Genomic DNA, 13634 nt, shown 5'->3' on the forward strand with positions numbered 1-13634 from the left:
GCACAGCCCCAGGCCCCACTCCACGCCGTTTCCCGTACTGTGAAGCCAGCAGAGATGCGGTCCAGCCTTCCCTGGACAAGATCCATGGAGCATGAGCGCACTCGGGCAGGCACTGCGGTGCAGCAGGACAGGCTGTGGCCTCCTACCCTGGAGTGCCTGGTTCAAGTTCCGTCTACTCCACGCTTCTGGTCCGCCTCCTGGCTCACGTACCCGGGAGGCAGCAGACAATGGCCAAAATGTCCCCCCATGCGTCCCGACACGAGAAGCCCAAATGGAGTTCCTGGTTGCTCGCTTCAAACGCCCAGCCCGGGCTGCTGCAGACACGTGCGGAGGGAACCAGAGAATGGAAGAGGGCTCTCTCCCTCTCTACTGCTTTAAAAAAAGACTACATGTATCTGGAAAGCAGAGTGAAGACAGCGGGAAGCCGGGCTCTCGCCCCTGCTGGCTCACTCCCCACGTGGCCAAACTGGCGGGGGCTGGGCCAGGCTGAAGCCAGGAGCTTCTTCCAGGTCACTCACACGGGGGCAGGGCTCGCCCTGGTCCATCCTTCACTGCTTCCCCAGGTCCATGAGCAGGGAGCCGGATGGGAAATGGAGCAGCCAGGATACAAACTGCCGCCAGGGCCCGGTGACGTGGCCGAGTGGCTAAGGTCCTCACCTTGAACACGCCGGGATCCCATATGGACGCTGGCTCTAATCCCAGCAGCTCCGCTTCCCATCCAGCTCCCTGCTTGTGGCCTGGGAAAGCAGTGGAGGACGGCTCAATGCTTTGGGACCCCTGCACCCACGTGGGAGACCCGGAAGAAGTTCCTGGTTCCTGGCTGCGGATCGGCATAGCATCGGCCGTTGCACTCACTTGGGGAGTGAGTCATGGGACGGAAGATCTTCCCCTCTGTCTCTCCTCTCTGTATATCTGACTTTGTAATAAAAATAAACAAAATCTTTAAAAAAGCGAAACAAACAAAAAAAACTGTCACCAGTATGGGATTCTGGTGGATGCAAGGCAAGGATTTAAGCACTAGGCTATTGCACTGGGCCCCAGATATTTTAATTTATTTATTTTTGTTTATTTGAAAGTATAACAAAGAGGAGAAAAGAGACAGCGAGATATCTCCTCTATTCTCTGTGGGGCCCAGCCAAGCCGATGCCAGGGGCCCGGGGCAGTCTCCTCCAGTGTGGCCCCGAGCACCACAGCGGTCACATGCTGCCTTGCAAGTCCATCAGCAGGCAGCTGCAGCAGGATCCCGGAGCCCAGGTGCCCCAGCGCGGACCTAGTGTCCTGGGGGCCGGCGGAGCCCCCCGCACCACAACACCTGCCCCCTCCCCCATGAGGATTTCAACCGCAAAACCCATCAATTCTCTGCTTCACCGGGAACCTGGGGCCAAGGTCACAGGGGTCAGTTCCACCAGCCCAACTGTGCAGCACAGCATCTCAGCCTGAGTCACCACAGCCTATGTGATACCAGCTGCCACCAGCAGCACCCGCACTGGACGCTGACCCAGCACTGCCTCTGACCCAGCACAGCTGCCACCAGCACCACTTGCACTGGACGCTGACCCAGCACAGCTGCCACCAGCACCACCTGCACTGGACACCCCCTGCCCCATCTGACCCAGCACACACCACATACATGAACCAGACACCCCCTCTGCCCCGTGTGACCCAGCACACACCATACAAGGACCCCCTCTGCCCGTGTCCATTTCCCAGCAAGGACTGCACATGCCCACATGGAGTCCATCCACTGGCCAGTGTCCCGCAGGTGAGTGGGACATGCCTACGGCGTAGGGACGTAGCTATACGCCTCCTTCACTGTGTGCGGCTGCTTCATTCCCAAGTTCCACGCAGGGCATCGTGCAGCCCACGTGCAGGGAAGGCCCAGGGCCAGGATCATGTCCCATCCCCTAGCCACAACCTCACATCGAGCTCCACGCGCCCCCAGGAACTCACCCTGGCCCTGGGCCTGAGCCTCCTGCTGCCCGCCCACCTCATCCCCAGATGGCCATGTGGTCCTCCTGAGACATGTGGCAAGCTACACCCTGTGTGTCTACACAAGAGGCTGGCTCCCCAGCACTCGCCTCCCCTTGCAGGAGGCCCAAGCCACCTCCACTCCTACCGTCCACAGCCCCAAACTGCGTGCTGGCCCGTGCCTATGGGGCCCAGGGCTTCACAGTGGCCCCTCCTGTGCCAGACCCCGGTCTGGGGATTCCCTGTCCCCGGCAGCCCCACCTCACAGACAGCTCCCATCAGCCAGGCCCCAGCACCAGCCCTGGCCTCCCTTCTCTCCTCTGCACGCTCCCACTGAGCAGATGGCCTGGGGTGGGGAGTGGTACCCAGACAGCGCTGGGCACCCTGCAGAGGAGAGGAACCCAGCAGATAAAGGTGTGAAGGCAGGGCCCTCCCGTGCGCTTCCCAGGACTACGGGCGTGGTGGCAGAAGGCAGGGTCCTCGCAGCACAGTGCGGCCCAGCAGGCCGAGGCCCATGCCTCCGGGCCCAGCAGACAGGGCGGGGCCGTGGCTCTGCCCGACGGGAGCACACCGTTGGGCACAAGGCCACGGGGCCAAGCGCAGAGGCCATCATTAGCAGATCCCGTCAGAGGACGTCCCCCCACCCCACACTGGGCTGCTGGTGCCAGGACACCGCACACTTCCGGGTCCTCCCTGAAACGCACATCGTGCGCGCCGTGGGAAAGGGCCAGAGTGGCAAGAAGGGAAACAGGGCAAGCACCAGCCCCAGGCCGGCAGAGCCGCAGGGACAGCTCACACCCGCCCCTCCTGTCCACTGTGCCTGGGCAATGCTGGCCAACAGAGTCCCTGGGCCTCGGCCCCAAGTCCTCCTCTGCACCAGCGTCGACCCCATCAGGGTCCCCAGCCACCACACACCAGTGCCTACATCCGTAGGGGTCTGGGTCTAGTTTGGCTCCTGGAACCACAGCTCCGGGCGAGGGACAAGAACAGGCCACAGGACGCCACCAAGCAGCTGCCTGGCAGGAAACAGGGACACCCATGCAGCCTGTGCCCCCAGTCCCTCCAGAAGGCAGAGACCCCAGGAGCAGCCCCTGGTTGCAGCTACGCTGCACGAGGGCAACACCACCGCACAGGGCCTGACTCATGCTGCCTGACTCATGCTGCCAGACCGCTCACCCCAGCAGAAACCGACTCAGACCTGTGGCCGGCAACACGGGTCAGGAAGCTCACTGTTGACCCCAGGCGGGGGCTGTGAGCACCTGCCGTGTCCCTGGAGGCTCAGCAGGCAGGAGCGTTCACACCCTGTCTGCTGGACTTGTCAGGATACAGCCAAGGTGAGGGAAGGAACGCTACACAGCGAACTGGCACCCCGCTGCCTGGCACAGCCCCCAGCCCGCACACAGCCTGGGTGGTTCCTGGGACCACCCTGCTGGGCAGGCCACGTGCATGCATTGCTAACAGTCCACTTTACAGGAATCGCGGAACCAGGGCCCTGGGCTGAGGCCAAAGGTAAAGGCAGCCCAGCCCACAGGGCCTGTCCTCCCCAGGGCCTCCGGCACCCTTCCTGAGCACCCTTTGCAAAACCAAGGCCAAAGAAACCATTGTGTGAGAGCAACAGCTTAACCTGCTCCAACAGGCCACACACTGTGTTGTAAGCAAAGCACACCCCTGCTCCGGCACGCACTGTCCCACAGGGATCCTAGCTACGGGGGCAGGACCACTGTCCCACAGGGATCCTGGCTACGGGGGCAGGACCACTGTCCTACGGGGATCCTGGCTACGGGGGCAGGACCACTGTCCTACGGGGATCCTGGCTACAGGGGGACCACTGTCCCACAGGGATCCTGGCTACAGGGGGACCACTGTCCCACAGGGATCCTGGCTACGGGGGCAAGACCACTGTCCTACGGGGATCCTGGCTACGGGGGCAGGACTGCTGTCCTACGGGGATCCTGGCTACAGGGGCAGGACCACTGTCCTACGGGGATCCTGGCTACGGGGGCAAGACCACTGTCCTACGGGGATCCTAGCTACGGGGGCAAGACCACTGTCCTACGGGGATCCTGGCTACAGGGGGACCACTGTCCCACAGGGATCCTAGCTACGGGGGCAAGACCACTGTCCTACGGGGATCCTGGCTACGGGGGCAGGACTGCTGTCCCACAGGGATCCTGGCTACGGGGGCAGGACCACTGTCCCACAGGGATCCTAGCTACAGGGACAAGACCACTGTCCTACGGGGATCCTGGCTACGGGGGCAGGACCGCTGTCCCACAGGGATCCTGGCTACGGGGGCAGGACCACTGTCCCACAGGGATCCTAGCTACAGGGACAAGACCACTGTCCTACGGGGATCCTGGCTACGGGGGCAGGACCGCTGTCCCACAGGGATCCTAGCTACGGGGGCAGGACCACTGTCCTACGGGGGCAGGACTGCTGTCCCATAGGGATCCTGGCCATGGGGGGCCCCGCTGTCCTGCCGGGATCCTGGCTACAGTGGGAGCAGGGAGCAGGCGCATCCTATTGGCACCGCTACCATACATCCAGCGCAGAGTGGCCTGTGAAGCCACTGGCACCTGAGTCCAGGCAATGCCATGCCCACGAGCAGCCCGCTCCAGGGGTGGGCACCGTTGCATCCTGTCTCTTGTGTGTTTCCAGGGGCCAGAGCTGCCCACACAGCTGGGACTTGCCCTGCAGGGGCTGGGGAAGGGAGGAATTGTCTAGTGCCCAAACAGACACACCCCAAGAGGCACATGGTTTGCACCCAGCACAGGCCCTGCACAGGAAATGCTCCATTGTACCACCCATCCAAACCCACAGCCAGCATTCAGTGCCCACTCACCCCTCACTCAATCCAGGCTGACTGAGGAAAGCTCACAGGGGCCACGGAAGGTGCTGACTTGACCTCAGGATGGAGGTCAGCGTTACAGCACAGTGCAGCAAGCCTCCACCTGGGACGCCAACATCCCACAAGAGCGCTGGTTCAAGTCCTAGCAGCTCCACTTCCAGTCCACCTCTCTGCTAATACACGTGACAGACACAATGAGACCTGGACGGATGTCACACTCCTCCGCCTGGCCTGGCCTGGCCCTGGGGCACGGGCTGTCCCAGAGGGGGCCTTTGCTCCCAAGAGCCCCCACCACGCACCTACCTCCTTCAACCCTCTCACACCCGTGTGTCCCAGGGCCAGCCACGGGCCCTCCCCCACCCTCTCACCAGGCTCCGGGACAGAGGTCCTGGTGAGAGCAGGGCGGGAGGCAGGGAGGGGCAGGGCACAGCAGTCCGGGAAAAGGTGAGACACACCAGAAAAGCCAGCTGGGTGTTTCTGTTTCAGTGGTAACTGGGGAGTCGCCCACAATTATCAGCACAGCTTCAGGGAAATGACCTATAGCGCAGTCAGAGCCACATGGCACTTCCCAGGCTGCACACGGGGCTGGGGCCGAAGCCAGGGCCCTCCCAGGCCCGGCCGAGCAGCGGGCAGAGCAGCTGTCCAGCTGTGCCGTGTGGGCTCCAGTCCGCCATGCTGCTACACCCAGAAGTAACAATGCCAATCTGAAAAGCCTTCACCCACACCCCTGCCCCTGGCTGGCCTGGAGAGGCTGGCAGGCGACCAGTTCAGCCCAGGACATGCCAGGACAATACCTACAACACAATGGGACTCAGCACACATTAAACATGGATGCTGCGCCCTCACCCCGCCCCCCCCCAGACACCCACGCAGCAATATACCATGGGGTGCAGGGGCTGGGTTCCCAAAACTCCAGGGCTGACTCAGCCCCCCCAAGAACTAGACGCAGTGAACCAGGCCAACCTGCTGCTGGCAGGGGGAACAGAGGAGCACAAGCTGGGCACCGACGACCTCAAAAGGCACGTTGGCACAGCTGGAGACAGCCATGAGGAACACCCGTGGGCCACAAAGGAGTGCCTGCTTCCAACCCAGCTACCCGCTGACAAGCCTGGGGCGCTTGGGCCTCCGCCCAGCAGGCCTGGACGGAGCTCCGTGCTGGAGCTTGGACCAGCCTGGCTACTGCGGTCAACTGGGCAGCAGACCAGCACACACCAGACCCTGCAGTGTCATGTCTGAGAACACACGCGTGCTGGGCCACTCTGACCCTTCCCTGCCTGGGAAGGTAGGCCGTGACTTCAGCATCCACACGCCCCAAGACTGGCACCCTGGCACAGCCAGCAGCTAGCTACAAGGCTGCTGGCAGAGGCACCCATAGCCACACATCCCACGGGGCTAGTCCGCACACATGGGCCAATCACAGCAAACACGCAGGGCAGGGCTGTACGCCGACCGCCAGGGAGACAGCTCCCTGTGCTCGGGGACAGACACAGCGTGAGGAGAGGGTGTGGACCCAGGAGGCGCCTCGGAGTCCTGCCTGCTCCCCAATAGGCAGGAACCCTGTGACGGAGACGACACAGAACCACCACGCTTCCCTGCAGTGAACGGGCGGCAGCACCAGGAAGGCAGGTACGCGTCAGGTGTAAAAAGGAGATTTCACCGGAAGAGCTCAGCACTCAGACGGGGGAGAGCTGTAGGCCAGGACCATGGAAAGGCGCCCCACGGTGCCCACCGGGGGACAGCACCAGCCAGCAGGACACCCCCACTGCCCGAGATGGGAGCGCAGTGCCCCGCCCTGTGCCGGGCAGTCCTCTGGCCAGCGGTCACACACCTTTGGCATGGAACGTCCAGCCCCTGCGCCGGTACTCTTGCAGCCGGACCCGCGCCTGCTGCCCGAGGCTGCACACCTCGCTGTAGAACTGCCGCTCGATGTGCACGTAAGCCGCCGGGATGGCCCCCGCGACGCCCTTGGCTCCGAAGAAGCCATTCACCTCCGGGGAGGCCAGCAGGATCTGGTACTCGGCCCGTGTGCCCAGGACCAGGTCCATGTAGGCCTGCGTCAGGTTGAAGTAGCCCGTAGTGAGGTAAACGCGGGAGCCCCGTTCGGCCTCGGTCAGCAGCGTCTCCGTGACGGTCTCGTCGATCTGAATCCCAAACGGCTTCATCTGGACCAAAGGGTAGATCCAGGTGTCGGGGGCCGGGCAGCGGTCGCCAGCGGCTGCCGTGTCCTGCCGGGGCGACAGCGGGTCGCGGTGGAAGGTCTGTGCGTGCAGCTGCTGCTGGCGGGCCCGGGCAGAGTGCAGCACGCTCATGACCCGCTGGTTGGCCGCCTTGCAGTACGCAGCCCGGTCACCTACAGGGAAGACAGGGACACCGTGAGCCACGGCACGCCCGTCCGCCGGAGGCCCTGTCCACAGGAGCCCACGCACAAGCAGAGGAGGCATGACACAAAGCTCAAAACAAGGGTGGACACGGTGGCTCAACTGGCTAACCCTCCACCTCCAAGCACCAGTATCCCATATGGACACTAGCTCAAATCCCGGCTGCTCCACTTCCCACCCAGCTCTCTGCTTACGGCCCGAGAAGGCAGCAGAGGACGGCCCAAAGCCTCCAGCATGAGATCTGGAAGAAGCTCCTGGCTCCTGGCTTGGATAGGCTCCGCTCCTGTCACTGAGGCCACTGGGGAGCGAACCAGCGAATGGATGCTATGCCTCTCTTCTCTGTAATATATGCCTTTCCAACAAAAACAAATTTTTTTCAAAGATTTATTTATTTTTATTGAAAAGGCAGATATCCAGAGAGGAGGAGAGACAAAGAGGAAGATCTTCCATCCGAATGATTCACTCCCCAAGTGAACGCAACTGCCAGTGCTGCGCCAACCCGAAGCCAGGAGCCAGGAACTTCCTTCGGGTCTCCCACATGAGTGCAGGGTCTCAAGGATTTGGGCTGTCCTCCACTGCTTTCCCAGGGCACAAGCAGGGAGCTGGATGGGAGGCAAGGCCACCGGGATTAGGACCCGCACTCATATGGGGTCCCAATATATACAAGGTGAGGATTTTAGCCGCTAAGCCATTGCGCCGGGCCCCAAAATTTTTTTAAAAACTCAAAAGTAGGTACCCAGCACAGCAGCCTAGATGAGAAGGAAAAACCATGACTATTCAGGAACTTATGTGATAAGAAGCAAAAAAAGAGTCCCACCCATCCTTTACTGATGAGATTAAACTGCACCCAGTCCTTGCCTTGCATGAGCCAGGATCCCATGTGGGCGCTGGTTCTATTCCCAGCAGCCCCGCTTCCCATTCAACTCCCCACCTGTGGCCTGGGAAGGCAGCTGATGTTGGTCCAGTTTTGGGACCCTGCACCCGCACCTGGGCTCTTAGCTTTGGACTGGCACAGCACCAGCCGTTGTAGCCGCTTGGGGAGTACATCAATGGATGGAGGATCTTCCTCTCTGTCTCTCCACCTCTGTCTATCTGTCTTTCTAATAAAAATAAAATAAGTATTTAGTTTTAAAAAAAGGCTCCAAAGCAGGCACCATGGTGTTACAGGACCATACACACTCTGCGGTCAGCTGGAGCTGCCGTACGGCCAGGACGGTGTGAAGGGCTATGTTAAACCTCAAGGAGCAGCGTTCTTCAAACACAGACATGTGTGACACCAACAGTGAGTGAGGGGTCAGCAGGGCACGTGCCAGCTGCAAGCCCCTCGGAGCTGGCTGCACCACCTCTACTCCCGCTGCCTGCTAGCAGCCCAGGGCAGAGCCAAAGACAGCCCAAGTGCTTGAGCCCCACACTTCCAGTGGGGGACCCAGAAAACACTCCTGGCTCCTGAGCTCAGTCTTATCCAGCCTGGGCAGCTGGGGCCATCTGGGAGTGAACCAGCGCATGGAAAACTTCTCTCTGCCTTTCAACTAAATGAATAATGCTTAATTTAAAACAGAGAGATCAAGCATATAGCACAATATCACAGCCAAAGGAGGGGCTCAGCCACAGCTGGAGGGGCAGGGCAAGGCCGGGAGAGGGACCACAGAGAGGCCATTCAGATTTACTCCAAGGAATGACACCGTGCAGCAGACTGCACATTCAAGGGCTGACCATTTTATTTAATTCAAGGGGCAACAGCAGGTCTCTGTCCAGGCTGGCTGCCAGTGACAGCAAGGAGGGAGCAGCAGCAGAGGCAGGTGGCCTGGCCCCACATGGCAGCCCCCAAGAAGCTCTCAGTACCACGTCCTCCCTCGGCCCTATGTGGAAGCCCCCAAAAGCCCTGGGCACCTGCCGCCCCACCCCTGGCCTGAGCATGGTCCACTGCTCTGTTCATGCTGCCCACTGACCGAGCCCACAATCACGTTCTTGGCGGGCCAGATGCTTCCTATTTCACTTTAGTCTTTATGAATAAAAAGGAAAAACTGTGACTATGCAAGTACTTATGTAAGAAGCAAAAAAAAAAAAAGAGTTCCACCCCCATCATTTCCCGATGAAAGCAGACGCCGCCAGCACTAACTGCTCATGCTGGCAGCACACAGCAAGCTGCACCAGGGCCTCCGGCTGACACTGCAGCCTCAGCAGCCCTCAGGGACCACAGCTGGCCAGGACAGAGGACACAGGACACACAGCACCCATGAGGGTGAGGCCCGCTTCTTCCGCACGAGCAGAGCTCGGAGTGCACCAAGCCCATTCCCCTGGGCGCCCCAGGAGGCTGCTTCCCATCAGGGCCACACACCCCATGCCAGCCTTCTCCCACCGGCCCTGCCCCCCACCTGTCCTGGGCCTGGCCCGCCCACTGCGAGGGCCCTACCTTTGTAGGGGTGCACCATGCCATCCACCACCTGCACCGTGTTGTCCCCCTGCAGCTGCAGGGACACGTCCCCCACAGCGTCCACCAGCTCCGTGAAGAAGTCGGCGATCTCCGCACAGTCCTGCAGGAGCACGTAGCGGTCCTGGCGGTTGGTGAAGTAGGAGTCGCTCAGGTTTGCACTACAGGAAGAAGCAGGTGCGGACTCAGGCCAGGGCATGCAGGGCCGCAGCCTGGCGACCGGGCTCTCGGGGCAACTGGCCAGGAGATAACCAGCTCAGAACGCCACGAGAGCTGCCAGCAGCAATGGCCGAGGGGAGGAGACGGGGCAGAAAGGGTACTAGGGTGGCACAGAACACTGAGCCACGAGTCCCTCCCTTCAGCCTGGGCACATCCTAGGGGCAGCAGGACCCGGACCTCCCTCGGCTCCCGCATGGGATGTCCTGTGCTGTGTCCTCACCCCCCACGGCACGGCCTCCCTGCTGGGGGCCGAGGGCATGGCCGCTGGCGCCAGGGGCCGCTCACCCGCTCAGGATGACGCTATTGTCGAACAGGTAGACCTTGATGTGCTGCAGGCCAATGGTCTCGTTGAAGCGCTCGGGCATAAAGAGCCGCAGCAGACCACGGAGGTTTGGTGTGTGGAAGAGGGAGACGCGGACCTGTTCTGGAAACTTCTGCAAGAGTGGGAGCAGCATCGTGCGAGAGTTCTTCCTGCCTGGAAGCGTAGGAAGAGAGGACACGGGGAGCGGTTCGCACCGGGACAGACGCTTGCTCGCAGCAGGGGATCGTCTGAATGGGCACTGTCCGTCCGTCAGACACACCACCCGGCGGCGTCCAGCCAGGGTCCCCGGGCACCTCTGCATCTCGGAGCAGCCAGAGAGCTCTGGGGGGTAGGCAGCTGCTCCTGTCGCCACACCACAGTGCCCGGCCCTGCTGCCCGCGGCCCTCACTGCCTCCTGGCTCTCGGCTTGGCCGTGGGCCCCACAGGCCGTTCGGGAGCTGTGGCCTGACTCTCAGGGAAGAGAGGTTCTCTCCCAAAGGCCAAGGGGCCATGGGGACACGGCCACAGCCGCCAGGCCGGGGAAAAGAAGGGCCTCAGGGGGCAGGCCAGGACCCTGACCCAGCCTGCCCAGGCCGTCGGTCCGAGGGGGCAACCGTTCTCTTTCGGCCTCCTCCTATGCAAACCCAGCCCGTAACTCCACCCCTGTTCTCTGCCACAGGCTCCATGTGCAGGCAAGCCAGCAGTTCGCCACCTGGGCAAAGTCATGCCCTTCAATAAACCCAGTGTGGCTGGGGAACAGAGAACTGTTTCTGTGAGCTGGTCAGGCCACCTGCCACAGCAGCAGCCCCGGTGGGCACGCCCAGCACTTGGAGGCCAGCCTAAGGGGTCTTCACACGTCTTGGCCTCAGGCAGAGGCCCAGGCCCGGGCCGGGCAGAGGCGGGGAGCCAACTGCACCTCACACCCCTTCACGGAGGCCCTGAGAGGAAGAGGGGCAGGTGGCAGAGACCCACCTCTCGAGCCACGCGTGAAGTCCAGAAGGATGGAGACCTTGAGATCCGAAGGAGACTTGGTCTGGAGAGATTCTTCCAAGGTGCCCTCCAAGCAATCCACCTGACAAGGAGGAACCCACACACCGAGTGAGACCCCGGCAAAGCCTGCGGGCCTGCAGACACACGCCAACACGGCCCATGTGAGACCCTGGCAAAGCCTGCGGGCCTGCAGACACACGCCAACACGGGCCCATGTGAGACCCCGGCAAAGCCTGTGGGCCTGCAGACACACGCCAACACGGGCCCATGTGAGACCCCGGCAAAGCCTGCGGGCCTGCAGACACACGCCAACACGGGCCCATGTGAGACCCCGGCAAAGCCTGTGGGCCTGCAGACACACGCCAACACGGGCCCAGGCGTGCTCTCTGAACCCACATACATGCACAGTGCCTGGAAGCCAGTCCTGCCAACCTCCCCACTGGGCACTATCCAGCCCAGCCTCTGGGCTAAAGGGGACCCCAGTGCCCACCTTACTCGTCTGCTCAAATCCGTCACTCTATGCTCACAGTGCTGCACAGAACACGCCCACACCACTCAGAGGCAGGAGGTGGGGGACAGAGCAGTGACCCACACTGCCACACACTCCCAACACCCACAGGGCTGCCCAGCTCCTCACAGCGACCCTGGATAGGAACAACACTTACTGGTGCCCGAGTCCTCCCCCAGGCCAGGGTGAGCAGCCAGGAGGCCCTGCTCTGCACACTCAGCCCAGCCGAGCGTCAAGGTCTCCATGCACCCACAGGGCAGGCCCAGCACCATGGCACCTCCCCCCGACTGCCCTGCTGGAAGTGGCAAGTGTGGCAGTGACACAGCCAGTCTAGGTCAAGCAGAAACAGTGTGGGCCTGGCCTCTGTCACCAACCCTGGCAAACCCAGCTGGTGCCCATCTGCACGCCAGCACTTGTCTAGCACAAGATCAGTAAACCGTGGCCGGGAAGGGCCGATCGGTGAGCCTGTGGGCTCTGGCAGCCAGATGGCCTGTCCCAACTACTCACTCAGCTCTAACGTGCAAGCAGCCATGGCACAGACACACTGATGAATGAACATGGCTACGTTCCAATAAAACTTTATTTATGGACACAGAAATCTGAACTTCCCATACTTTACACAAACCACAAAATGTTCTTTTGTTTTTTTCCAATCACTTGAAAATATGAAAGCCATTCTTACTTAGCTTGCAAGCCATCCACAACCTGGCAGCAGGCCACACCTGGCCTGTGGCCACTTGACCAAACCCTGGCAGATAGAGCAGTCCAGAGGCCCAGCACCAGGGGAGGAAGCCCCCAGCTCTCACCGTGCCTGTGCCTCCACGCCCCACCTCCGGGGTGCCCAGGCCTCCACGCCCCACCTCCGGGGTGCCTGTGCCTCCATGCCCCACCTCTGGGGTGCCCAGGCCTCCACGCCCCACCTCCGGGGTGCCTGTGCCTCCATGCCCCACCTCTGGGGTGCCCAGGCCTCCACACCCTATCTCCAGGGTGCCCAGGCCTCTACGCCCCACCTCCGGGGTGCCCGGGCCTCCACGCCCCACCTCCGAGGCGCCCGGGCCTCCACGCCCCACCTCCGGGGCACCCGGGCCTCCACGCCCCACCTCCAGGGTGCCTGGGCCTCCACGCCCCACCTCTGGGGTGCCCAGGCCTCCACACCCTATCTCCAGGGTGCCCAGGCCTCTACGCCCCACCTCCGGGGTGCCCAGGCCTCCACGCCCCACCTCTGGGGTGCCCAGGCCTCCACGCCCCACCTCCGAGGCGCCCGGGCCTCCACGCCCCACCTCCGGGGCACCCGGGCCTCCACGCCCCCCACCTCCTGGGCAAGGACCACACAAGCAGGCTGTGAGGCCGAGGCCAGGAAGGCAGGCCCAGCCCGCCTGACACCCAGCAGGAGGGATGCTGCGAGGCTGGCTCTCTACCGCACTCATGATCACCCGGGATCTTACCAGCTCCTGCTCCAAGGGGCCTGTCCCCAGGTAGAGGGACGCCATCACGACCCGTCTCCTCGCAGCCTTTATCTGCCCCTGGGAGGAGAAACAACACAGAACTCACACTCCCCTTCTGACAGCTCCCCAAGAAACTACAATCCTGCACCCCACCCCACACGCTGACACCCCATGTCGTCACCAATCACTACAGGCTCCCTTGGGAGAGGGGAGAGCGGGCTTCAGTGACAGACAGCATGTGTCACGGCAGAGGAAGCCACCTTTCTTAGGTAAGCACCAGTTCAAGCCCGGCTGCTACACTTCCAACCCAACTCCTTGCTAACACTCCTGCGAAGGCACAAGTGGAAGGCCCCAGTGCCCAAGTCCCTGCCAACCACACAGGAGACTACAAGGAGGACCCGGCTCCAGCCTCAGCCAGCCTCGGCCAGCCTTAATTCCAGCTCCAACGCTGGCCAGCCCCAACCCCAGCTCCCCCAGCCCCAGCTCCCCCAGCCTCGGCCAGCCCCAGCTCCCCCAGCCTCGGCCAGCCCCAGCTCCCCCAGCCTC

The 13634-nt window shown here is 62.2% G+C and overlaps 1 protein-coding gene across 1 annotated transcript in view; it reads right to left on the minus strand.

The window, feature by feature from the left end:
• PGS1 (phosphatidylglycerophosphate synthase 1) overlaps positions 1-13634 on the minus strand; it is a 38795-nt gene that overhangs the window by 9118 nt on the left and 16043 nt on the right. The window contains exons 3-7 of the mRNA XM_040989844.1: positions 13089-13166; positions 11118-11217; positions 10130-10319; positions 9608-9786; positions 6645-7166 (exon numbers count right to left, since the gene is read on the minus strand). Of these exons, the coding sequence (XP_040845778.1) occupies positions 6645-7166; positions 9608-9786; positions 10130-10319; positions 11118-11217; positions 13089-13166 (1069 nt within the window). The remainder of the gene's footprint in view (positions 1-6644; positions 7167-9607; positions 9787-10129; positions 10320-11117; positions 11218-13088; positions 13167-13634) is intronic.

Source organism: Ochotona curzoniae, unplaced genomic scaffold, assembly GCF_017591425.1.
Source record: "Ochotona curzoniae isolate NIBS_2020 unplaced genomic scaffold, NIBS_Ocur_1.0 contig_523, whole genome shotgun sequence".
NCBI lineage: Eukaryota > Metazoa > Chordata > Mammalia > Lagomorpha > Ochotonidae > Ochotona > Ochotona curzoniae.